Below are 27,517 nucleotides of genomic sequence, written 5' to 3' on the forward strand. Positions count from 1 at the left end.
TTCGTCAACAAATACACGAATGTACAAACGACACAGGAAATCCTATTACTCGAAGCATTATTTCGTATCACTTGGAAAGCCATGTTAGCACACTACCGAAGAAGCCCATTATGTGGCCACTTGGCTTCTAAGTGCCTCTGGACAGGACATATATTGAATACCCACTGCCCTGGGACAAAACAAACCAATTTCGCCCACTCTTTCAAATCCCTAAACGAAAGGACCCGTCTTTCGGCAAGCGCAATATTTGTTTGGTTTTCACCTTGTGCAGCACCCCAGTGTTGCTCTAGGGTCTTGGAGCTCAAGTCTGAACAACAGATAAGCATTAAGAAGAAACCTTCAAAGACACTCTTGTAAGGTCAGCTTGGTCGTCTCACTTGGCCAGCTTCTGCAAGGTATATTTTGTCCCCTTCAAATGTAAAAGGAGCCCCCATGCTCTCATTGTTTGGTCGCTGAAGAAGCCTTAAAAGCTTTATGACATTGGCGAACGACTTGGACGTAATTAAGTGAAGGCCGGTGATTCACGGTGACATGGCGATGGCTACATTCAGTAAGCTAAGAAAGCGTGACCTTTGCTCTCTTCTCTAACTTTTAATGTTAGAAGAAGACCGATCTGGTAGCACGGATTCAGAAAGGAATGACAAGGTCCTTTCCTTTCTGAATCCGTGGTACCAGGTCGGGTCTTCTTCTAAAATAAAGGTTTAATAATTCCATAGACAGAGAACTACGGAGAGCTGGCGAGACCGTGACCCTGTCGAACTATATTCACACTACGTGGATAACACAGCGTAAGGATGAGGCGCATGTGACTGCGCATCATCAATATAATAATAGGTGCCAATTAATATAATCCAAATTTTTGTAATTTTTTCGAAATTTCTAAACAGCATCATTCCTATAATAAATAATACTTCGGAATATAGCACTTCGCAGAAAGCCCGTGTCCGCGTCCTCCATTGCGACCGTTTTCTTTGAAATATCAAGTTTTTCGCGGTATATAATAAGTCCTAGATCTACATCAATTTTCTAAATAAGCCTTAGGCTTCTGCTTAATTTGTTATATGTTCTGCTATGTCTGCAGCATTGTATAGTGAAAGATTTGGTTTTCGTAACTAGATGAAAAGAGCAGAGGTCTTTTTTTTTTTTGACCGGAAGGTTTTAAGTTTTGCTATAAACCTAGCCCTGGAGCCTAGCATTAAAGTGTTCTTGCTGTGAATTTGTTGTGGCTGTCGTACGCAGTCGTACCCAGCACCGATTTCTTGCACTAACGCGGGTACGCGAGCGAGTAGACGTCCTCTATCCTGAAAATCCAAATTTTTACGTGCCGAAAGCAGTATTTGAATTGAAGGCACGCCGTAGTGGGAGATTCCGGAATAAATGTAACAACCAGGGTACCTTTAACATGCACTCAATGCCCGGGAAACGGGCGTTTTTTTTTTTTGCATTTGGTCCTCATCGATAGTTGGCTGCCGCGGCCGGGATTTGATCCCGCGACCTCGTGCTGAGCAGCGCAATGCCATAACTGCTAAGCCACCGTAGTGGGTGAAAATGCAATTGGCATATCTGGATGAATGAATGCATTACTTCACATTGATGAATGATAGGAATCATCGTGACCACGATTGAGGCAAAATCAAGACTTGCCAAGCGTTTCAACGCGCTCGCTTGCCTGCGAGGAGTTCAAAACTGGAAGGCCCGCTCAGCGGCTTTCAATCCGACAATAATGCCTTCGCATTCACAACTCATCAGAAGTGCTTAGATGCCCTCGGCTTGTTTGTTATTTTTTTTCCTTCTCATGTAAAGTTTGGGAAGGATCTCATTTCGGCAAGGTTCTCAGTGGTGTACTAGGAATCACGAGGCGCTTTTTTTCGTTGCTGGGTGCTTTTTTCATCGCGATGATATGTTGGAGTTTTTACAAGTACTGCTCCAGGTGGGCGCATGTAACCGGCAAACAGATTATAATGAGGCAGGCGGCGCAGGATCTCCAGGGCACACGAGGGGCAGCGCGAGGATCAAAGCTGGAAGCAGGATGGTCCGTGGGAGTTGCTGCGACATTGTTGCATGCAAGAATAGCCTAGGCAGCGCTGCTGCAACGTCTAACAATGCGTGCTATTCTAATATGCAGTCTATCGCAAACTAGGAGGTGCCACTGAAGCATGAACGTACTGCGCACCTTGTAGAACTGCGAGCCTTGCAGGAAAGCCCGAAGGCTCGTCGAAACGCGTGCTGAACCAGCGGAGTAGAAACGCAATACGGAAGTCGCGTAAGCTTCTCCAGCCAGCTCTTCGCTCGGAAGTCGTTTGGCTGGAACAATAAGAACCCTTATCCTCGGCTCAACACTGGAACAAAGTTTTCGGTGGCCAACGCTCTGCTCACTTACATCACTTGACAAAAATGATTCAAAAGGCCCTAAGCTCGAGATGTTTCGCAAGTGCGTCGAGCATATCAGCAACCTTCTTTGGCCGAACTCGTAAGTACTAGCTACCTACGGGGACCCTAATACCGGTTTCCTACGTCTGAGCACTTATCTCCGTAAAGGAGCTTATCACGACGAGAATTCCGCGTCGGCCACGCTGCTGCCTGTAAAGGGTGCACCGCCGCATAATCATCCTTTATGCGGCAAAGTACATAAAAGTGGACACGTGGTAAACCTTCGCTTGTAAATTTCTTATGCACCAGGCTTATAATATGTAGGGTGTACCACGTAAGTTGGGTGAAAGTTTTAAAATATGCAAATTCCACGTAGCTGGACAGAACGAAGGTAATGTCGTTTGCCGCTGCTTGATGATACTCAGATAATTTCTTGCATTGCCTAATTACACAGTCAGTCTCAATGAATTAATCAACTTCTGCAATATTACAATTAGACAGGAAGTGCAAATCAGAAAACTATAGAGCAATATGAAAAGCTGCCGATACAGCTTTCTCTTGAATAATACGGGCTACATAAATGTATTTCCCAAGCATGAGAGTCACCCACGAATACACGCAATGTGCCTCGAGCGGCAAGTCGGGCGGCAATTTTTCAACAGAAACTGACAAGCTTACAACTCTTGTCTAGTTCAACTTGCTGACTCTCACACATTCTTTTGTAAGCAGCGTTATGGTGCCGACAACCGCAGTTCCGATTGCATACTTCAGCTTTATCTGATAGCTCAAAGTTTCGACGTGTTTCTGGAAAGCGTGAGTATAAATATGTATCTGCACTATTGCTTTAAATGAAATGGAAATTTATACACATTGCAACACTTTTCCCTTCTGGTGCCGTCCCTTTGTCATGTTCTGCAACAAAACTAATTTCATTTTGTAACAATATGGCAGTTGCATTCAATCGGCATTTTTATTCGCCGTCCTTTGGAAGGAATGAAACCATGAAAACAGCTCATTGTGCAAGTCCTAGTGCGTAAACTTGCCGCCTGGTTCTTCTGCTTCTAAAAAGAATCGGTGTAAGAAGTTGAGCTACGATAGTTTACATGAGAAAGAGTGCTATAGTCAGTGCCATTTATCTTGCGCCTCTTACTGAGTGCCTACATAAGTAAACACCTTCGACAGAGACCTGCCTGGCTGAGTGGGAAATATTACACTCCAAAGTTCCTGCTGGCTAACTTAGAAAAGACTTTTTTTTCCCTTTTGCTGAATCATCTCTTGCCTCTAGTATGCAGAGTACCTGTGCCAGTAAGATCAAGACGCAATTGTGTTTTCTTTTTCAATTTGCTTTTCAGAGGCTCTTTCGAAATGTCGTCCTCTAAAACTTTTTCACAGCTTCACAAACTCCGTGAGGCAGTTAACTTCACAAACGCAAGCCCCGCACACAGCTGCTTGAATGCCCGAAGTTAGCATGACTTGCAACCTCTGTAATTCAGTCTCCTCTTTTTAATAATGAAACCAACAACGCACAGCGCTAAGTGCTTCAGACATTCCCAAAAATAAAACTACAACCACGTCCTCAATTTTCTTCCTTTTCCACTTACAAAGTGCATCTCGAAAAGTGAATCTAAGCAAGAATATTAGAGCCACGATGCTGCACGTTTCAGCCATTTGGCCACGTTCCCGCGTGACTGCATTTCAAAAGTCGACCGGGAATAAAGGCTGCAGTTTACTACGGACTGTTTACTACGCCATTGTTCAGCGTGTCCCCGTACAATTCTTTTCTAGCAACAATTCGCGATTTTTTTTTCTTTCCGAACGCGACAGCGCCTCCCGTCACAGCTCCTATTTGCATAGTTAGTGAACCCGCTCCACCGTTCTCCTGCTGCTGCTATTGCAGTAGTTTCTTTTTCTCCGATTTCAAGTGGGTAAGGGCGCATGGTGCCGCATTCGAGTCAGCAGCTACCTCTTCTCGGGCTCCTAAGGCTTGGGTCAGGCTGCTTGGGTCAGGCTTCTTGGGTCAGGCTGCGACTGCAGCTGGACGTGACGCATAACGAGCATAGTGTCAAGATCTCGCTGAACGAGCAGAGAGTGAAAGATAGTTAAAGGTACAAAAGCTATTTTGTTAAAAAGTGCGACGAACCGTGAAAAGTTGAGAAAGGACAACTGAACCCAGAATGCACTGGCTTCCTCAGCTTGGAAAGCTACACAGCGAGCCGGAATAACACTCGTCTAAATGAAGCCGCGCATTTTCACTGGTATGTTGCTCGCCTCGTACGGAAAATCGCGGTGTTTCAGAAAACAAGAACCAATTCTTCAGAGAATAAAAAAAAAATGACGAGAGCAGAACAACGGACCTCGTGTCCAAGTTAAACACGCGACAGTTCTCGAGACGCACAAAACGTCGCGCAAAAAAACTGGCTCGTCTTCTGCGAAAAAAATTCGAAGAGTAACGACTTTTCCATTAGGTTGAAAAAAAAACGTGCACCCAGAAACACACCGCCATGGCTGTGCGTAAATTTAAACTCAAATATTTTCCCTCTTGCTGTAGGCTTGAATGCACTAAACCAAAGTATGACGAAGAGTGTGCACTTCGAGTCCACAAAGCTGCTTTTCTTTTCATTTGTATATCTGTGAGATCTCGGCGTGAAGGAAGTTTCGGAGTGGCCTTAAATTGTGAAGTCGTGCTTTTTTTTTCTTATTTTGAGAAAGTTTACAAGCTCAGAGGAAAGATTCTCTCTCTGGGGAGTTTCTTTCCATGAAGAATTCTCACTCATGAGTTGCGGCGCCAGAACGTTTAGACGGTTCCATTATAAATGAAGATTGTAGGAGGAAAAATCACCACCCCAGCTTTCCGCAACGTTAATTTAGAAAGATATGCATACTACGTCTCGCTGATTCGATACGCGGATCAGTCTACATTTTCATTTTGTCTGAAAACGAAGAGTCTTATAGTCTTTAGAGGGACTGCACCTCTTTTTTCTTAATCATAGAAACAAAAAGAGGTTTGAGCATTTCACAGTGCAGCATGCACCTCAATTATAAAACTTTAGTATGTACAGCAAATATGACACATTTTGAATCCACTCTGTTTTCTTCATTGATTCAAATCCTCCCAAGTCTGACCGCATAGCTTCTGCCAAAAAGAAGCAAAATTTGTTATCGATGCAAATGACTGTTCCATTTCAAATGGTCAAGCTTTCTGTGCCATCTCGAATAAAATCGGTGATCCAAGCCATTGTAGAGGCCTTGTACGTGGGGAAGAAATTGACATGCAGGCGGCTTGTAGCACAAATATACAAAGGCATTCCATGAGGCTTTTACAGAAATAAAGCTTTGGGAGTTGAAGAAAAAATTCCTCCTGGTCCGGGATTCAAAGCCATGATTAACGCATTTCCGGAGTGGTCTCCATACCGTATGAGTTCACCAGGAGGCTAGAAAATCTCAGAGCGAGGGCGAATTAATGGAATACTCGAAGCACAGGGTGTGTGAGTATGGCATGTCAATTCTGCGATAGCCCGCAAGCATAATTCAACTGGCGGGCTTGCGGCGAATTGATTTCCCAATGGTGAGCATTTGCCCACGTTGGTGCGGAGCGTTTGCCCGCGCTATGCATGCTAGTAAACGTCTATTGAATGTTTATTACGAACATAATAATCTTATGTGTTGTAACACATACAAGAACGGCAAGGCTTGAAGCAGTCAATAAGTGCTTCTTTAAGTGACAGTGCTTGAACATATTTATTTTATTTTATTTAGTACATACTGCGGACCAATTAAGTTCGAAGTCGGAGAGGTAGTACAAAACAGTTAACCTATGTACACAAATTCATTAAAAAATTTTCAAATGAATAAAATGAAATCCACAATAATACAAAATGGGATTCAAACTCAGTGCAACACAATTCACCCAGAAGGAACAAAAAACGGTAACGTCTTGGTAATGCATGCGACTCGAGCATTCTCTTTAGAACAAAGGAGTATTCACATGCATGCGAAAATCGGTTTAATATTGTGCATACGCTTGTGATGGGATGCTCTTGTTCTATCGTTGTCGAAGAAACCTCGTGTTGAGCTTCCAGCTTAAGAAATTACATTGAATGAAGCATCTTGAGCCTGGCGACCTTGCTCCTTTCTGAGAGTGATTAAAGATTGCCAGTTAATAAAACATAGCTTTTGGAGAGTCGTGACGTTTATAAAGGTTGCGTATGAATCGAGCGGATTATGCCTGCGCGCGCGCGTGTGTGTGTGTGTGTGTATGTGTGTGTGATTGTTTGTGTGTGTGTGTGTTTGTGTGTGTGTGTTTGTGTTGTGTGTGTGTTTGTGTTGTGTGTGTGTTGTGTGTGTGTGTTGTGTGTGTGTGTGTGTTGTGTGTGTGTGTTGTGTATGTGTGTTGTGTGTGTGTGTTGTGTGTGTGTGTTGTGTGTGTGTTGTGTGTGTGTGTTGTGTGTGTGTGTGTGTGAGTGTGTGTGTTGTGTGTGTGTGTTGTATGGGTTGTGTGTGTGTGTGTGTTGTGTGTGTGTTGTGTGTACGCCGTTCCACATTGACACAGCACAGCGTGAGTTCCAGCCTATGAAGATCAAAAAAATATAAGAAGCCGTGGATATCCAAAATTGCCAAGTTTCGTTGCGACTACGTGCTCAAAGACACCCTCTGTGCGTGCTGTCGGTATTACCTCCGAATTTACGAGTACGAGCCCTAATAGCTTGTTTGTGAACCCAGCGATCTATTTGTTGCATCGGCTCGAAATATTGGTGGGAGCGGTAACAGCCATCGGCATGTTTCTCTTATTTTTTTTTTGTCTCTGGCATTGTCAAAGAAAGACAACACATCGTCTGGACATATTTTTTGCTAATATTTTCCAGTTGGCAACCGCCATCGGCATGTTTTTTTATCTCTGTCAGTATCAAAGAAAGACAACACTGCATCCGGACATATTTTTGCAAATATTTTCCAGTTGGTTAAATGAAATCCTCTCCCACACAGAACCGCAGTATGTGCATACTCGTATATGAAACGCGGTTCCGTGTACTGGAATTTTCTTCCGCTAGTCAAATACTCATAATAATAAAAATGTGGAATTTCGTTCCAGAGGAATAACCAGTTATCTACAGCAGTGTTCACAAGGATGGCTCCGGAATTTCTTTCCACCATTTAAATAGACATACTCATAAAAATGTAGAAGTGTGTTTCACAGGAATAGCCTTAGTTATCTGCAACAGTGTTCTACATGCCGAAACTCTTATCCGGAAGTTTTATCCTGTACCAGGTTGCAGTTAAGTATGTCATACCCAGTTCTTAATAAGAGCACTGAAGCACACTTCCACATTTCCGCATATATTTATGTGTATTTAAATAGTAAAGCGACCAATATCTAAAACGGCCTTACATATATTTTTGAATCTGTGTGGAATGGTGTTTCATTTGGGTAAGTGAAATATATTTGCTAATTTTGTTTTCTTGTTACAATTCGCACATACGTTGAGCGAGCATGCGAGTGCACTGAATGCTCTCCGCGGTATTGGCTTGGCTTTGGCTTTGGCTATTGGAAGCTTTGGCTTTCCAGGCGTATCCTAATCCGCTCCGCTGACCGTGGTTGCCGCTGCAGTCTTTCCCAACCACCCACGCGCGCGACCGCCCTCGTATAATAATTCCGCTTATGCTTAGCCCACCTGCACTATTAGCGCAGGCGTGCAGCTCACCGGCAGTGATGTCCGCAGGGAATTGCGCAGCAAAACAACGAACGATACATAAATGCCCTCAGTACAGCTACTATACGCTTCCGAACGCATAATTGTTTTGTTAAAGCGATGCTTTCTAGGGCTTCGTTCTCGTCGCTCGTCACGTCTGCTTGATGCGCTTCTCGCCCAGCATGGTAGCGCGGGCGTGTACATGGTGCAAAGAGTGCACCGGGCTTACCCCGGAGGTGCCACGTTGAAAGGTGGGCCTCCCCTGGAGACGGTGTAATCCGAGGCCCCGTGTATCACGCAAGTCACCGCCACGGGGGTTCCCGTGTGTTTCTAATTTACCGGGCACGCGCGTAATGAGGCCGTCCAATGTATTTGTAACAATACATTGTATTGTATTTGTATATTGTATTTGTATTTGCACTGCTGGCATGTGAGGGCCTTCAGGCACATTCAAGCTGTATGTCACAGCTTTTCGCCTGGAGGACCCCCAACAAGTTTGTTGGAGCTAAAACATTTGATTGATTGATTGATTGATTGATTGATTGATTGATTGATTGATTGATTGATTGATTGATTGATTGATTGATTGATTGATTGATTGATTGATCGATCGATTGATCGATCGATCGATCGATCGATCGATTCATTGATTGATTGATAAGCGGCAAGATGCGTTGTAGAAGACGGACGGTATTTCTCTTCTTTTTTTAAACGCGTTTTGCGACTTAACAGCAACAGTGCGGCGGCGTGCCAATATCCAACGTTTCGAATATGCAAATCGGATCGTCTTTGCTGTTAGTTTCGTGTTCGATTGGAGAATTGACTACTCGAAGTGGTCGAACATTCGTTTCTGTTCGAATACGAGGGCTAGCAACACTTATAAATGTCTCGAAGGATTGATATCGATGCCAGTGAGGGCTGTACCGAATGATTTAGCTGCGAGGTGCCGAGATTGTCGCGCAGGCGCGGCCATTACTTAGGCAATGCACGGCACTGACAAATTCTACCTGATATATCTCATTTACAGTCGATGAGGATTCTCCGCTATAAGACCATGTATATGAAAATTTGCATGTTGTCCGCATTCAGGCAAAACTAATTTGTCATATAAACACTCTCAACGTATTTTCATACCTTTAAAAACAATGGCGTATAGTTTTACATTTATCTCTTTTATATAACTGTCGTTGTCAACGTGGGGCCAATAGCTGAAAGTAGTCGCGTTTCATTTAGCACCTCAGTTGAGCTTTCGTTCAGTTGCGACCAGCATTACACGCATGCATCAAATAGTGTAAGCAAGCCCATATAACGTTTTATTAAATCGACTCCACAAGAACCATTTACATTACACTCAGTTTAGAATTTCAGAATATGTTATATTCGAGCGTCATTCTTATCGTATATTCGTGTTCGCTTGAGTTCGTAAATTTCCCTCTTCGAATATCCTTTGATATTAGCATTTAACGACCGCTTCAAGATAGCTTCGCGTCACATAAATAGATTACAAAATGGCCGTCGGTTGTGCATTTGTTCTCCTTTTTTTTGCCTCAAGAGAGCTTTAGCAGCCGTTTATGAAAATTGACTGCAGGCAACTTTACCCTTTGCTTAGCGTGCGACTGGAAAAATTGCTGACGCGAAAGCATCTGACGTCAGGAAGCACTAACGGCCAGCGCTCTGCAAACAGAATTTTCGCGCTACCCTGCATCGATATTTTATGGGCTACGTGGTTGTATATCACTTGTAACGCATGCGAATCTTGAACAAGCCCTCAGCCTTTGGCTACTTCTATTTCGCCAGCAGCCGCTGGCTAAGAAGCGACTATGAAATTCAGCGTGAAATGGCATGGCACTGAGAAACGGGTGCGAGGCTGTACGCGGTGTTCCCCACGTGTTCACCGAGGCGAGATTAACTGCACAAAGAAATACGTTGGTTGCGTTTAGAATAACGTAGTTAACGACATGTTTACGCGACTTGTGGTATTGCTCAGGTGTGCTTCTTTAACGTCTGTGAACCAAATTCGCGCGCATAATGTTGGCAGACAACGACACCAAGATGGCTGGGGCTTTCGTTATGAAAGTTTGTCAAGCGTAAAACTGGATCCTCTTTTCCGAGCTGATAAATATATGAAATCTTCAGTGAAACGTAATCAGAGTTGTGCTTTGGTAGCCCTAAGGGATGGCCTCGTACACGATCTAATTCATTTGCTTTGATTTGTAGATCCCTGACAACCCTACTTGCATTCTCCGCTTGCTTTTAAACCTACATCAGTAATGTGACGTTCCTACAGGTGCATATAACATTATTTTTATTGCACAGGGGGCATGAACCGTTACTAATAGCGCCAGTGATTTAAAGACGCTTCTTCTGGTTAGTCATTTTCTTGTGCTATTCATACTTTTTTGCAGACTGTGCGTGCTGCTATGCCTGCGTAGTGTGCATACCTGCTTTATGGGAAAAGAATTAGCTTAAGCTTACTCAAGAGTTTTAGCTTGTCCGGTATTCGGTAACGCAAAATTACGCCACTACCGAAAAATGTACACCAGCCGCGAAGTAGAATATGCTTGGTTACTGCACCACCGGCTGGCAGCACCGTGCAGGCCGCTCACGTTTACGCGACCACGCCTCCGGTAAAACGCCCAGTCCGCCTGCTTTTACCCTAATACCAGACAGGCTAAGACGCTCCAGTAACTGTGCATTCGGGTAGCCGGCTTTGATCTAGCCTAACTGCAAGTTCCTCGAAAGGTAATAAGCACCTAATAATAGCAATGCAGAATTATAGATAAGCGCCTCATCAGTGACACCAAGAATACTCCGATACCCCAAGTCTAGAGATACGACTGGGAGGGAATAAAGTAACGCAAAAAACAGTTACGCTTTTCTAAGTTGTTTTTCTCAAGCACCTGTAAAATTGGCCAATAATTCAAGCCTCGAAGACAGCAGCGACACCAATTGTCAGGAGTATTCTGCAGGCGCAGAATCCATAAACTAGTTTTAGTTCACACTCACCTCAACGCAGCGACCAAGAAGTATCCAAGCAAAAGCAGTGAAAACGGCACCCACTAGGTATCACGCTACCTCTTTTTGTTTTACGTGTTCCTGTTTCGAACATTTACGCCGTGTTTGTCGAAAACTTTGTGTTTTTATGTCAGTTTTACTGTGGTGGATAGTCTAAATATCCTATTTGCAACCGAGCAAATAAAGTACTCTGACAATCCTTTTATGCGTTTTCACCTGCACAGCGCACATAAACTCGCTCCTGCAAACATTTTTAGTGTATACAGCACGAAATCTGGTGTATTTCAATTTTTTTTCGAATGAAAAAAGACGAAAAGGAAACGCTCTTTTTGCAGCTCAAAATTTTCGGAAGTTTTCAATCTCTACGAGTGACCAAGGGGGAGCAGAACAGCCATACCCGACGGGGACAAATCAAGCGCCACGCGCGTGGAAAACCGTGTACAGTACAATATCTCGCGTATTTACATTTTTTTCAAGAAAGAAGAAGACGAAAAGAAAACGCTCTTATGCAGCTCAAAATTTTCGGAAGTTTTCAATCTCTACGAGTGACCAAAGGGGAGCGCAACTCAGCCATACCCGACGGCGACACATCAAGCGCCACACGTGTGGAAAACCCTGGCGAACACTTTATAGCAGAGCGGGCCAGGCATGAGACGCGATAGCTCGCACTCGCTCCACCTGTCACCAACTTCTCACTGGAAAGTAAATGCAACCGAAAGATATACGGACGGCAACCTGGCGTTCCCTCGGGGCTTCACGATAGCAAAACAGAAAACTTGCTGCAAATAGCCGTCCGGGAGTACAGCCCAGACAACTTGTTTCTTTAAAGCGAACGCCGAGTGGCTATGGTGCTTACATTTATCATTATTAGATTACGTTTTGCTGGTTATTATTTACATACATGCAACGTTTATAGGAAGCCAAATAGTAGCGGACCACCCTCAAGCGGACTTTGAAGACACCGAGGGGTCAGAGACGCCGACAGATACGCCGCCACGGTGTCAACACGTAAAGTATGCACGAGGCAGCGAATGCAAACTTCTGAGTGCCGAGCGAATCATCAATAACTTCGGACCCCATATACCCGTTGGGGAGATTCAGAAATTAAATAGCTCGAAGGTGAACAGCGCAACATCTGCAAGCCCAGTTTAACTTGCGGGAAAGAACGCACGAAAAATGAAGCGTCCATTTCAACATGAATGACTTGGAGAAAATTTCCGCATCACTTCAAAGAGTAATACGAGCCTAACGGAGAACCCGAAATCGCTGCCGTTTACATTATGAGGTTTGCGGTAAACTGCTTGGGTTATGCCCGAAAATGGTCGCGGTGGAAAGAAATCATAATGAAGAAGGCGATTCCAAACAGGAAATGTATAAAATATATAAAAGTGGCATGGGTTGTCGTTCGGCACGGAGATTACTCCCAAATGAATATTTATTCCGACAGCTCCAACGGTCGGCGCGCCTTGTCCGTGACATTCTAGAAAACTCCGCAGTCCTTTACACAAACTTACACACACACACACACACACACACACACACACACACACACACACACACACACACACACTATATGAAGCCAACAAACACTGACACCAAGGACACCATAGAGGAAATCATTTGTGCTTAATAAATGAAATAAAGAAACGATAAATTAATTGAAATTAAAGTGGATGAAGAAAGCAACTTGCCGCAGGTGGGGAACGATCCCACAACCTTCGCATTTCGCGTGCGGTGCTCTACCAATTGATCTACCGCAGCGCCATTCCCTATCCACTTTCTCGGGTAGGTTTGTTTCCTAGTAGAACACTGGGAGTGTTAGCCAGCGCCACCACTCACATACCCCACACGCGCGCACAAATAGTGTGTGTTCGCATTTTCAGAATATCTATATTAGAATCCACAACGTTGCTTATCGCCAGGAGCACACTATATATGTACACAATATCGATTTAAACAAGTATGTGTACCCTTCCCGTCATCCCTCTGAGGGATGAACACAACGTCCGCTCTAGCAGCGTACGGAAAGAGGGCAGCACAAGCTTTCCTCTGGCATTCTGTGAATGTAGCTCTGTTTGGTAGGCAGGAGTATACGTAGCGCGAAAATAACGCCTGTGCTATGATGTGTCCGTCAAAAAACCCTCTTTCGTCATTTCTCTTGCCACCGGCTCAACCACTCAGAAATGAGCGTCAATGCCCCTGCCCCACCTAACCGCCCCTCCCGTAAAAAAAAACGAGAAAGCGATCATGCGAGCCATATCTTTCTTAACATTTTGTGCAAATATTTTTCTATCTACAGAATAGCATAAACTATCTCTCTCATTGCTACTACAGAGCCCGATGGTTATTCGTTGGTTTCGAAAATGTTTCGCTGAAGGCAAGCCTCCTTATATTCCGGACGCGCCCCACTGACTTCGACCATCACTCTTCGTACGGTGGGCTGCTTCATAACGAAGCCTGTCAGAAGTGGGGCAAGAAGCGAATTTGCACCGTTTCCGTAACCTCTAACGCACGAACTAGAAAATTACTTTCTCTGGGTATATACCTGGACGTTATGTGTTGCTTTATACTCGTGCAGTAAGGGGAAGCAAGGCTACATTATAGCGGGCTCTCCCAATACGCAGTCGAGAAATTGAAGCTACCGTTTTCAGCATCTGACACGCGCACACATTCCACACACCCAGCCGCATGCTAAGTTTCGGAAGAAACGCAAGTATCAAGGAAGCAAACTTAGAAGAAACACCCAATAATAAGCGCAAGAAAAAATAGGCTGGAAGAACGTAGGTGGCTTTGGCAACGATACATCGTAGGACGTTTTATCGTTTCCTTTTTTTTTAAGGAGGCAGGAAGAGGGTGGGACGATTTTCGCAAAGTTCACTAGATAAATTTTGTTGCGTGTTCATATAACTTTTCTTGTATTCTCATTGATTTTCTTCAGATGCAACAACATATCATGCACGATTTCACAGCGGATACTTGGTGGGGCGGTTTTTTGTTCTCGGGATGAAGCCCTTGAGCAGAGAAACTGATGTGTGAAAGGTGAAATTGAAATGACAGGCCTGAGAAATATATATATATATATGGCAACGGTCACGAAATTTGAAAATGAAGAAAATGAAGAAATGTAGGGAAAGCAACAACTGGTTGAATGATGACCGGAAAGGCGAATATTTCACCTAGGGACTACGCAGACCATCAAACTTCAACCTGAGTTATGAGGTTATAACTCTCTTATGGCGGAATGTATTTGGCTCGAGGCAGATCCCTCTGGACGGGGGGCTTCCACTCGATAGTGGCCGTAATAAACGCGAGAACTTATAAACCAGAATTCATCGCCCAGTCAGAAAAGAAAAAAAAAAGTGTACCTTCTGTGTGTTTAATATATGTACTTTTTTCCCTTCTATTTAAGATCTACACTCAGAAAGTGCGGTTCTGTCGATGAGATTCTCGTTGATTTTGTAACGGGTTTTCGTTGCGTTACTTAAACCAAACGTATTGAGCAACAGTGAAAAGTATTTGATGCATGACGAGCACTAGAACGAAATATGGACTTGGACGGCCGCCGTCAGTCCCACGTCATACATCACTGCGGTTCACCGGGCTACAAAATTGAAAAACACTGCGCTGCAAGCAAAATAAAAATATAACAGAATTGTAGATGATCGCAACAAAACATTCAAAAGGGTTTTACATTTTCTGTGCCTTTGAATAAATTTACTGTAGTGTTTCAAATGTGAGCTGCAAAGCAAAACAAAAAAAAAACATGATGAGAGGTCGGCTGTGGTGGAATACTCGTTAGCTTTTATGCGAAGCATATTACGAGGGCTCAACCCAGCTCCTCAGGCGCGGCGGTGACCATGAAATCACGTGACACCGTGACGTCACGACAGAGGAGAAGTGGCTTTGGCTCAACTCTTGCAAGACGGGCTGGGTGGGAATCGAACCAGGGTCTCCGGAGTGTGGGACGGAGACGCTACCACTGAGCCACGAGTACAACGCTTCAAAGCGGTACAAAAGCGCCTCTAGTGAATGCGGTGTTGCCTTAGAAACGCGCTGTTTCTAAGGCGTGCGTCTCTTGCTCAGGCGCACATTTCGTTGCCGCGCCGAACGCTGCTTTGCTCGACGCTCACCGCGTCCAATGCGGGGCGCGTAGTCGCTGCCCTGTAGCCCATTGTCTTACACCCCTTGGCGGGTCGACGGGAACGCTGTCGCGTTCCACTCTTGAAGGCGAAGAAGTAATGCATGAGTTGTTTCTTCGTCTAGCCGAACCAAATATAGCCAAGCAACAGCAGTTCACCAGGCTAAACAGTGGTTCAACAACTAAAATAAAGGCTAGTATGCTTCGCATCCTGGGCTTAACCTTACCTAAGCCACAGCCATTTTTTTGTCAATATAGTTTTACTCTGAGTTCTTACGTTATAAAAAAGACTTGACTGAAAATTCTGTCTTCTTGCTTACAGGTTTTACGTGCCTCATAGTCCTTGTCGAAAAGCGAGCTTTTACTCACTTTCGGGCGTTTTACTTAACATCGGAAACGATTGCGTTTCGTTCACTGAACAACTTGCGTAGAGTGCACAATGGATAGGTCAATGAGCTGCGAATGTTCTGCGGGAGCTGAAGAGTCCCGCTTCGAGGACAATTTGAGCTTTATAATCGACGAGGTGCGAGTGTGCAAATAACGTCCGCACTAATGTGCAATATCCTACGTGTTGGAACGCAAGCCCGATTTGGCCAAATATTCACGTGACTAGGAAGCTTTAGATAAGCAGGGATTGGAAACAAAAACACCGACTCATTCCAATGCACTTATAAGCATCTGGTTAACCTAAAGTGAAGGACTGTGTATGATTTGGTTCCGTTTCTGGCGTTTTTTTGTTATTGTTACTTGTCCTACGCTTTCAGCCTTAATATCAATGGAAGCTGTCAATTGTTCCTGATGGCATGTGGTGACGTCACGTGAAGTCTTCCTATAGTTTTCGTTTATGTCTCAACAAATGCGCCGCTTTTAGAATGATTTTGGCCAACCAACTAACCCACCAATGCCCATAAAAAGTTGCAGATACCTTTTCTTTTGCATTTGCTTTTGTTTTTGTTTCTTCATTTTGTTCTTAGCCGCATTGAGGTGAAACTAAAACACGAAGGTTAACGAACCTTTCTGTTGAGACCAATAAAAGTCAACAAAAGCTATGAACTTTCCGTGCCTGGAAGGCACTGCGCGATCTAATTCTTCGTAGGACAACTTGGACAAATTGGTTTCTGAAGTTAGCCTTGCGCAAGCTAGCTTTTATCTTGAGTGATTTGCTTTTTTCTAAGCTGGGAACTCACCCTCAAGAAACTAAGTCGCTTTGGGGTGTGTGCTTTTGGGGCGTGCGCAAACAAAAAGCACACACTCTAAAGCGCGACTTTGTTTAGCTTTACTTTTGTCTATGTAGGTTTTCTACAGAAAACGTGTGCGCGAAATTTCATCTTTCTCCCCTCAACGACCGAACTCCACAACTTCGGTCGGTTAGTGCCCACTCTATCGACAGAGATGTTATTTTGCTTATAATAATTATCTATCGCATCCGCTTTTCACCTGCCTTCATCCTGCAGATCAAAATGGTACATACAACAAAGTGTCTCACGGCAAATTCTGGATAAATGACACTGAGTATGCACCTGGCGAAATTCTTTCGAAGTTCTTATGTACCCTGCGAAGCCGCAACTCACGCTAAACAATCAAGCAGACAGCTTAGATGACTTCGGCTCAAAGCAAGAGTAATGCTGTAAAGATTCACATTTGCCGTAACAGATGGCACACTGTCTTTTTTTACAGCGAAGCTAAGCTGTTTATGGCTAGGTTTCCGTGCATTTTTGTTCTCCGTCAACAAAAACGATCATCATCAGCAATGGCTGATGCGCCCCTGGCTCATACCTTTCGTCACGGTGACCACCGACCAAGAGGATAAATACGTTCGTAGCTTTGTTCAAAATTCCGTGTCACCTCTGTGCTGTGCGCTAAATAGCTTCGCTGGTTGTCTACCTTCACGTAGTGGAATGGCTCATGATTTTTTTTTACTGCACTTACAAAGGTTCTTTCAGATGGCGACACATTCCAGCGGTGGGGAAAATGTTTCCCCCGGTCTTGTTTCCCACACAGGAGTATATGTGGTAGGTGGGAAGTATGCTTCCCATATCCATTCCACCACTGGTAAAGGGGTTATAAGCGTGGCCTCAGAGAGTGGTTGGCGCGCTCCCCGCGCTTGCGCCACCCCATCAAGAGGATATCTGGCAGTGGTCATGTCCGAAAATGGCATCTATGCCGTGTTTCCGGCTCCGCAACTGCTTTTGGTAGACGCAGTTCGCGAAAGCATGGCCTTAGAGATTGGCTTCTCTTGCACGAAGAGAGCCTTCGATATGTGATGCGCGTTCGAACATCATCTACGGTAAGGTTTACCTGCATGCCTTAGTACCATATATTTGGGCTGCCGAGACCTGTTCAATGTTCGGGCAATCGGTGCCCCGAAGTGTCGTAGATCAGTCGTAAGCTGGACTTACAGTGTTCTTCAGTGCCTATACCTAATGATGCCACTGGCTCTCCTCAAGTGCGTTTAGTTGTAAATAATGCTGGCATTAATATCTTCAGACGTGTGTGCTTATTTTACAAAGTTAAGCGTCCAAGTAATGCTGGACCTCTGGAGGAAGAGTGACTACTTCCATGCACCACAGCCCCGCACGCGAGCCGCCATGGGTAGTTTCTAGAGGTCAATGGAAGTGCTCCCGCAGTTGACGTCATGGATTAATACGTGACGTCAGGTAGCGGAGCCCAGAACGTAAGGGCACTACCCTACGTATGAAAGTGCACGTCGGAGCTTGAAAATTTCTTGGCGATGAAACAATTCTGAACAATGTGGTATACTCTGGTTGTCTGCTGGTACGTAGATTGTTGTGTAATCGAAATTAGTAGGAGTGGCGCTTACCTGGCGCTCCAGCTTTTTCTGGCGCTGAGTTGTAGGTGGTGACGAAGGGGCCTTGTCTTCATCCGCACTCCCAGGTGGCGCTGCGGGCCACTCTGTGCTGAAATACAGAATCGTGCAGCAGGGTTGATTCATTCTGACTACTCTTACCCCATCAGCGTCACTAAACTTGCGTCAGCTCTGAACCTTCCACCCATCGAGCACTGCCGCAAAACAGTAAGACTGTCTCTGTTACAAATTTTATCACTCACTGCTTCACCAGACCAACATCACTCCTGCGCACTGCACTTCATCCTACCATAGCCATTCAAAGGCTGTTTATCCCCCTCCACCTCACACCACCGCTCATCTGAACTCTTCATCGTTCAAACAGCGAAAGACTGGAGTCGTCTACCTAGATCTACTAGGTAGAGAATCTGCTTAGTAGGTTTTTCATAAAGCAGCTTCTACAAAAAAAAATGTCGCTTGGAATCTTTGATGCACAAACAAAGCTTCGCATACTGGAGAAGTCACTTGCTTCTTATATTACTCCGTATATCCACCACCATGCACTCCCGTCTGAGAAAAAAAAAATTTCTGGAGTCAAAGGATCATACAGCTACAAAAGAAACCAAGTGAATCGAATCGAAAGAGCAAATGAAACACCCATGCCAGTATGTGCTTCTAAGGGACGTTGCCGCGTAGCAACAAGATGTAATAAGCTGCTCTGTTTTCTCGGATGCCTTCAGCCACTCCCATGTTTTCAATGAACGTCTCTGCCTGTCCTGGGAGTGCTCTTCTCTTGGCAAGCGCTACCGAAAACAAAATTCCTCTCGCTCGGGAACACAGCTTCGGACTCCAATTGCCCATGTCTTACAGCTTGGGCGGCTAACGTTCTTACGGGATTGAAATGCCAGGAATTTCGACCACGCTTGTAGCAGCCAAGGCTTTCTGTAAACAGTAGGCAACGAAAGATGTAAATCACCTAAAGATTTAAAAGAAAATAGGAACAGAAAATTTGAATTGAGTTGTAGGGTAGGACATGCAAGCATCATCCTTTCCAGCCTTCCCATGGTCTCGCGAGAGCTGCACGAGTGAGAATAAGGGACAGCCTTTCCCGAATGCGGCAGCTACTACGCGCACTGCTCTTCTGCGTTTTGTTGAAACGGGCTTCTTTTTTGGAAAGATTGCAGAGCATCGCTTGGCGCAGTGAAATAAGATTGCGAGACAGATTGAATGCGGTTGCAGAACTTGTAGTTATTTACCTGCCCGCCGCTCAGCTACTCAAGGCATTGCTGGCGGCTGTGCAGCCGCCACTGCGGCAATGGATTATCGACCACCCACGTACAATATCGCCGATGCATCGGTTTTGGCCTCCAGCGTGCGCGCGCGATTGACGTTCCGTGCCTACTTATGTATTTTTTTCCGTCTATCTTCCTATTCGTAGTAGACGAGTTCTGTCCCCAGAGGGTGCTTGAGTGATTCTTCGCGCGCTCCCGCGGAACCACTTAGCAGACGACGCATTCGGGGGCAGACGACAATTTTCGTAGCCGACGACAATTTCCGTAGCAGGCGATGGGTCATCTGTGAAGCAGACGGTAATGCCTTTCTTTCGCCGCCATCCAAGCTTGCCTGACGCTATTGTACAACGCCATCTTGGGGGCTCGGTCTGGCAACGCTGACGTGTGACAGTGCGTCCCCGACCGAAACCTCTCGACTGTGTGCCTCCATGACTCCTGTTTAGCTGGCCTTCGTTTCTAGTTCCGGCTTATTCTTTTTTGCCAATTCTGTAATGGACTTCGCGTGCTCTTCTCGTGGTAATCAAATTCCTCCATCTCTAACGCTCTGTATGGGCACTTAGGACTGTGGGCCCGTCTCGCTCCAGGTAACAAGAACAAAAAAAAGGATATGCGGGGAACTTCTTCCCCAACTTCCTCGGAGGAACGCGTGTAATCCTGTTGCTCGAAGCACGTTCACTGATGGGAGCAAAAGTAAAAGGAAAAAAACAAAGAAAAAAAGGAAAGTATGTCATTGTAGCAAGAAACCATATAAAACGTTGTTCGCTGGGTCGGTGTTCATCGCATACCCTTTTCTCGTTCTCTCAGATTTTTAATCCTTTCTACTTGAAATCTCGTATGCTTGTTACAGCCTGAAAATGCAGAAGTTCTCTGAACAATGTTTAGAAATCTTAGTAGAGAGCAAAGGAAAAAAGGAATACGTGTTTTCTGGAAAAAAATATCTTGGAGCTCCAACTATGCAATCAGCTGAACCATAAGAAAAAGAAAGCTACGTAAGAACCAGTAAGACAATGCAAGTAGAGCAAAAGAGATTGAAGAACAAAGGAAGCACTCACAAAACATGCCACGAAATTTTCGAACTTCAATTTTGTATTACACTTAAAGAGCACACGTCGCACCGCAAGGTGGCCAAACTTGAGCGCTATCAGTGTTGTAAAGAATTTGTATTTCAATTTTTTTCATATCGCAGTTGAACTGTACAGCAGTCTGGTAACACTGATTGGGGAAGAAATGACTGACACTCCAGAAGACAGCTCCCTCGAAGTAACGGAAGCCGATATCGAAGGCCATGCCTCTGTGTACTGAAAGCACCGGAAGCGATTGTAAAAGTTAGAAGCACGTCATAGCCGCCGTGCGTCGTTTCGTTTTAGCAGGTGCATTTCAGCGGTCTGCTGCAGCCCTTTATCGCGCGAGGGAAGGAATTACCGGCACCACTTTACGACGATTCCTTTGGTTGGCTGTGCGGATGCTACCTCGTGACTAGCAAGATGTCCGATATGGTCTCAAACTGTTTCGTAGCAGACGACACAGCAGTGCTCTAGCAACCATAGATTTTCATGCAGCAATTACTAAAGGGCACTCTGTCGCTAGACTCTACGAGAGCTGGATGCAGGGTGGTTCATCGACCATGGTAATGGTGATGATTGCGTCGATTTGCTTAAGGTTCTCTCTTATAGTTTGAAACGGCTTCATGACTTAGCAAAGTCTTCATTTTGAACAAAATACTTTCTTATAGATAATCAAATAGCTATTGAGAAAATCTTGTGATGACAGAATTCGAGCACAGGACCTCGACCGATATTGAGTGATTACGCTTTCAAAGCATGCTTCGATACCGTTAAGAATTTCTCGCGGACAAACCAGCGCGTTTAGACGCTTGCCTTCCTTCGACTTGGTCACCTCCCCCGATGGAACCGATGGAATTAGTATCGATTATGCGCACTGGAAGTCTTACTGCCTTTTTCATACAGAAAAGTATGGATTGCTTCGCAATTTTGGCCAATGAAGTCAGATAATGCTTAATACACAACGCCACAATATCGTCTGAAGTCACAAGAGCGAACATCAGAACATGTATTAACCATCATTCCCATACGGCCTCAACTATAACAGTGCCACTGTTCCCTCTAGTAATTGTGAAAAATTCTATTCTATGAACAGCGCCGAACCGGAGACAACAAGCAAGCAAAACTACGACGAGGAAGTCGCTTTTCCTGGTGTTCGTAAGGTAAGCCTCACCCAGATTCACACTTTACTCACACAAAAATTGAAAGCCCAGTTTCTTGAGCGCCTAACCATATTAGACCCACGACTCTAAGTTTCAATGGTAAACTGAGAATTCTTGGACGACCTTGTCATATATAGGGCAGTCGAATCTCGCGTGGACGCATTTGAGACAGGGGACATTTGACATTTGAGACATTTCAGACATTTGTTACGACCAATCACGTGACTGCGATTCCCCGGAGCCGGAAGTCTACACGTGCAATAAAGTTTAACGATTTAGTCCTACCATCTCCCGATTTTTAACGAGAAAGGCGCTGTAGTTGCCCCGCAGTCAGGGCTAGCAAACAGATAAAGAGTGCTGTAAACAGTCAGGGCCTACATCAGAAGCAAATTCACAGCAAGAACGAAACCACTTTTGTGTTTACGACGCTGCAACAGAAGACAAAAGAGAATTGTGCAACTGAGCTGGAAGCATTATAAAAAGTAAGCCTGGCCTATTGGTTCTTATTCAGCAGAAAACAAATGCAAAATAGGGACATACGCCCATGCCGCCTGGGTCATGTAAGGGCTCGATGCGTTTGCTCAAAAGTCGCAACCGTCCCACTAAATTCGAGATGGTTGGCAGCCCTAGTCATAGCGCCTTTGTATTTTCATTTTGGCTGAAACTTCAGTTTCAGGACTCAAAGCTGTAATTCTTGACTCCGAGCTTTCTTCTCCGAGCACTGCATTAGTGCCTCACTGTAACGGGTAATGCCATGCGGATTTCTCATCGTAGACCGATGGCGAAAAAAATACGAAATTCTGTCATACTTCTTAGCCAGAATATATTGTTCTTGACATTCAGCGCATTATGTGCTTACGTCCACTCGTTAATCTATTGTGCTGGTCGTGCGAAGTGTCTCTGCCGTGTGAGCTATTGAGAGCAGCATTGTGCTTTCTGGTTCCTCATCCCGATGTTGTCTGAAGTTTGAATGCAAGGAATATTAAATATTGATGAATCAGTGAACTATTAGGTTTCATTGGAAACGTGTTCACGGCGTTGTTATTGTTTAAGGAGATGTCATAACAATATCTGCTTTACTGCACTTCTCCAGAGCCACTGTCATAAACATTCCTTCCATGCCCGAAATACAATTTCGTTGCATCTGCTAACATTGTGAAAAAAAGAAGGCCGTCATATGATGTTACTAGAATTTCTTACAACTTCAGAGCCACCATGCTAGTTTATCTATTGATTGAAACGTACTGCCCATGATGGTTTGATTTATTAATTTCCTTGTTTACTTTAATACTGTAAATTTTGGATCATATATGTCGACGACCTCTTCACAACGTTAACTGGGTGCATGAATAAACATTTGCGCTTGAAACCCACTCCTTACTGTAATAAATATGCAGTTTTCCCCCACCCACGGTTCATTGATTTAAATACGACGACATTTTCTTGTCGAGATCTATTTCAACATTCCAGCATCATGCCTCCTAGTCCAAATCAATGCACGAAGAAGACAGGGCCTTCCGGCTTTCATTGCGAGGAGTCTTGTCCCCAAAAAGATGTTTCAGTGCTTGGTGTCATCAACAAACACCATACGAACTCTGAGCTGGGATTCCACAAAAGGAGCTCTAGCTTCGAAAGGCCACCAGTTCTCGACTCTCGTAAGGCATCGACGCAGATCTGGAAACATCTGATCGCCTGAAGATATTTGCTCCCTCTGGCCCACTTAGCATACATACAAACATGCCGCAAAATGCTCCACTTCATCGCATTCTGCTGTTAATGATGAATGCACACACTGACGACTGCGATGAGGCTAGGAATGCCTTCCTTTCAAGATATTATAGTCCTTCTTCACTCTAGCAGGCAATAAGAATGAGCGGAACGTCTGTACCTGTTTGTCTCTTATTGAAGGACACCCTGAGGCACCTTCCCTTGTCGAAAGCATGAAACGTTGTTTGATATTTTGCAGATAAACATAAATACGAAGCTATTTACCGAAAAGCTTAGAATTCTACCGGTGGCCGTTATTACCACCTGCATGCTATGACAGTGGTCATCACAAAAAACGTCATATAGTGACAAGTTCTTAACGATCAACGTAAAAAAGTGTTGCGAGGTTCAGCACAATAACAACGTTTAATACACCTGTCGGCCGGACCGAAGCGATGCCCGTGTTAAGTTCATTGCATATATCAGAAACACCGAAAAAAACACGGAGGGGAAGCTATCCTCAAACGCTTGGGCAAAGTGCTCCATCACTAGTTTTTAAACAGCGTTTCAAAGGCTGACTGGGAGTGAAGTGCTGCATTTATGTAATAAGCGTTTCCATCTCCTTATGACATGCGCACATGTATAAAATGCGTTTGCTACAAAAGTGCAATGACATTATCCTCTAATATTTTGAAGATGTGCATCTCAATATTTTAATGTTCCTAAGCACGCACAATAACGGTGTTTCCCTTCAATGTTTGACCTTTTGACGTTAGAAGTATCAATGTCTTAATATCTTCAAGCACAGCTAAGATCATGACAAAAAATATTTATTATGCACAAACCAGCGCGCTGGATCGCACTGGGGAAACTAATGGTCACAAGTGCGTAAGTCAATAAAACAGCTGCTCACCTGCTGAAAGCTCTTGACCACACTGGTAAATCACTGCGGGTCACCATTGTTGCGAATTCTTCCGGTCCTTGACAAACAACAGCTTTGGAGTTACGCTGATTTCACTTGGGGTTCGTAGTCCCTGAAGCCCTTGCAGATTGGGTTGTAGTCATCTAAAGACATGAGCAGTGCAAGTTAATTTCTTCACTCTCATGCTTCGCGTTCAAAATCATGCAGACAGACATCGATAGAATCAAGTCAGTAACAATGTCACGCGTTTTAAACAATGATCCCTGTCGACTTTCTCTTCAAGATCTCGGTTACGAACTGTGAGAAACTAGCCATTAGGCTGTGTTTGTACACTGCATATTACTTTTTTGTTGTTAACGATAGCTTGAATGTTTAGGATGAAGAGTTGGCCGTGTATCTATTGGTGTCGGTGCAGCGCTCTTGAGAAACAACTAAAAACGTTTGTATATACTGTAGCGCCTTGTTGGCATATAAATCTTTTGCTCCATTGCGTGAAGCTTCAAATTTTAGTTTGCTTGGACAGCTTCTTGAGCAGTGATCTGTAAAGCGGCAACATATGGGCAAATGGTTAAAGGCGCCGGGACTGCTTTAAGTTCTGTGGATAACCATTCTTCAGAAGTCCCCGATATGTTACTGGAGAGCTTCTTGCTGAAATTACTTTTTCTGTTGCAAGACAAAAGTGCACAGCACGTCACGTATTCTCAGATATTTAAGAATAGTTGTCTGTAAGCAGAGAATTAGGTCCCCCGCTATAATTCCAACCAAAGGAGAAACCATAATAATTGAGAGTGTTGCTGTGAGTTCTGCTGTGTGCAGTCCTCGAGCAAAATATTGTCACTGGGCTTTGTGCGAAATAAGGGAAAGGGCTGTCACTTGCAGTAGCGCATTGTGCTATAAAGGTTAAAAACAGGGATAAGTTGCCTCAGAAAGGCTGGCCAGCGTTTCGATAGGAGGATCTTTGCTCCATTATATTCTATCCCTATCCTCCTATCGAAACGTGGGCCAGCCTACCTGAGGCACGTTATCCCTGTTTATAATCATTATACCACAGTGGGCTATGCTTGTGCTATTTAGAGTCAGCCTAGTGAACTTTGATCGCCTGAAGGCTTGATATTAACCTCAGGGCACGGCATTCACTGCCGCCTTCGTGAGGCGTCAAACATCGATGTTGATTGCATGACGGCAGTGGGTGCATTGCGCGTATTTTAGACCTCCGTTGTATTCTGAACGTTCAATTGTTCCACCGTTCCATGAAGGGGCATTTTTGTGTTGATTTTGTACTGCTTCGCTGTTCCGCGAAAGGAAAAAACTGCTTAATTTTGGCTCATGCGCTAAAATATTATTGTGGGGAGCTTCAACCACGAAACTGTTACCTACCACTGCATTTTCATGCTTTGTTGTTGAGAAATTCAATTCATTTGTGCTAGCAGTAACACTCTAGGTTCTGCCTGGCACGATCCCAGCCATTTGATTACTGGTCTGCTGGCGTGGACCGAAGAGGAGCTGAATTTCTGAAGAAAATCTTGCACAAGCACATTTAACTGCTTTTCTCTTAACAAGAATCGCCAAAGTTAACTCACCACCCAATGCTTCAAACGAAGTTTCTATGCTTTACACAGCCCTAATCCCTAGAAGGTGGATGTATTATTCTCTTTATATTCATGTCAATACCTTTTCATTGAAATCAATTTCTGACTTGGGTATTCCCTGCGAAACCACAGTGTGTTTCGAACCAGAACCCTGTCGAAACGACGCACACTACTGTTCTCTGGTGCCCACCCATGTAGGTTTTTTTGATTATGAGTCAAATGAAAATGGCAAGCCTACCTTCAGCTACTTCGACCTCATATTCTTCAAATGTTTAAGAAAGATGGTGAGATAAGAACAGGTGTGTTCCAGGTTCCCTACTCATCAAGGGCACTCCACATTGAACGAAGAAGCATTCTGCCCGATGGGGGGTTCCAGCAATTTCTCACAGGTTCTTTTCCCGGCACCTTCCTACACAGAAGGACGCCACAGAGGAACCTAAACACAGACGCGAGTGGCACGAACACAAGTCGTGAGTTCCGGTTCGACGCACCACTTGGTCACGAAGGAGCTTGGTGTGTCGCTTCTTCTTCAGCATGCACTGCGTCCCACACGTCGACAGTCTGGCAACACCACCACGGTCACTGCCTCACTCAGAAAGGCGTACGCTGCGTGGAGCAGCGTCAGGCGTTCCATTCCACTGGAAGCAGCCGCAGGTCACAAAAGCGCTTTCACTCGTTGCCGCTCGAGTCGATATCCTGGGTCTGCGCGCGGCCACTTCTTGCCAACACCTACGGTACCGTGCCGACGTCGATACCAAAGCGCGCAAATTGACTCTCTTCGATTCTTTCCTTCCTAGTTTTGAATCGACGGCGACTATGGCGACAAGAACGCACCTTCGCCAGTGACGACTAGCGTCACGAGCACAGATCGAACAAAGACTTGCCTCGGGCGCTCGGCGTTTCTCGGTAAAGCGGTAAAAATAAAAAGAAAGCCGTGTGCGACGCCGAGCAACTACGTTTTCTGGTAGAGCTGCGGTGCAGGAGGTCTGTGCCAGCCCCGTACCACGTGCGGGGTAAAAAAATCGAGTGTTTTTTTGCAAACCAAGCCGTTGCCCCGGGTGACCGGGTGTGGGAAAGGGGTGTTCGGGTTGCCGGTGGTAACGATTTTGGGCTACCACGCGAAACAAAACAAAAAATGCGGCAACGAGGAGGAGGAGGCCAGGGTCGCCGAGGTTTTGGTGTACGGGGGAGCAGGGGGAGAGAGGGGTCATGCTAAGTAGCGGTGCGTCCTCTCTTTTTGTGATTGGTAGCGCGATCGATCTTGCTTTCTTTTTAATGGCTAAAGGGCGTCAAAGCTCTCTTCTAATAGGATATGCTGTACTCGCACAAAGGGTCCATAAGTGGCAACTTTAAATCAGTTTATACAGCTACTGTATCCCTTACCAACTATGATTTCATTCACACTACTGAAAACAGTTTGATAATTTGAAATTTGACATGCTGCTTTTATAACTATAGTAGTAACAAAACAGAGCATATCGTATTTCATTCACGCACACGACGTTCTCACAAATAGCTGTTGTTTTCAAATAGTTGCTGTTTACTTTAATACACGCCAGCGTTTAGGAACCTTGGGCTGACTACGGACGAGAATTTCCCTTGTCGGGATCGAATTAACTACATATGCGAGAAGTTTGAGTCCGGCTGTTTTGCCCTTTAATAGGCCATAAATTATTTTGACAGGAATGTATTGCACATTTTGTATTTCGCATTCATTCACAACGTTTCTTCGTACTGCATTCAATCATGGTTTGGACGTATAAAACA

General features: G+C 44.7%; 2 protein-coding genes across 2 annotated transcripts in view; one reads left to right on the plus strand and one right to left on the minus strand.

The window, feature by feature from the left end:
• The window catches only part of ktub (Tub domain-containing protein ktub), a 122,080-nt gene extending 95,249 nt beyond the window's left edge, over positions 1–26,831 (minus strand). The window contains exons 1-3 of the mRNA XM_065456015.1: positions 25,989–26,831; positions 24,153–24,304; positions 18,032–18,128 (exon numbers count right to left, since the gene is read on the minus strand). Of these exons, the coding sequence (XP_065312087.1) occupies positions 18,032–18,128; positions 24,153–24,199 (144 nt within the window). The 5' untranslated portion in view covers positions 24,200–24,304; positions 25,989–26,831. The remainder of the gene's footprint in view (positions 1–18,031; positions 18,129–24,152; positions 24,305–25,988) is intronic.
• The window catches only part of B9d2 (B9 domain-containing protein 2), a 969,675-nt gene that overhangs the window by 697,298 nt on the left and 244,860 nt on the right, over positions 1–27,517 (plus strand). The window contains exon 12 of the mRNA XM_070527020.1: positions 21,466–21,532. Within this exon, the coding sequence (XP_070383121.1) occupies positions 21,466–21,532 (67 nt within the window). The remainder of the gene's footprint in view (positions 1–21,465; positions 21,533–27,517) is intronic.

Source organism: Dermacentor albipictus, chromosome 10 (assembly GCF_038994185.2).
Source record: "Dermacentor albipictus isolate Rhodes 1998 colony chromosome 10, USDA_Dalb.pri_finalv2, whole genome shotgun sequence".
In the NCBI taxonomy this organism is placed as follows: Eukaryota; Metazoa; Arthropoda; class Arachnida; order Ixodida; family Ixodidae; genus Dermacentor; species Dermacentor albipictus.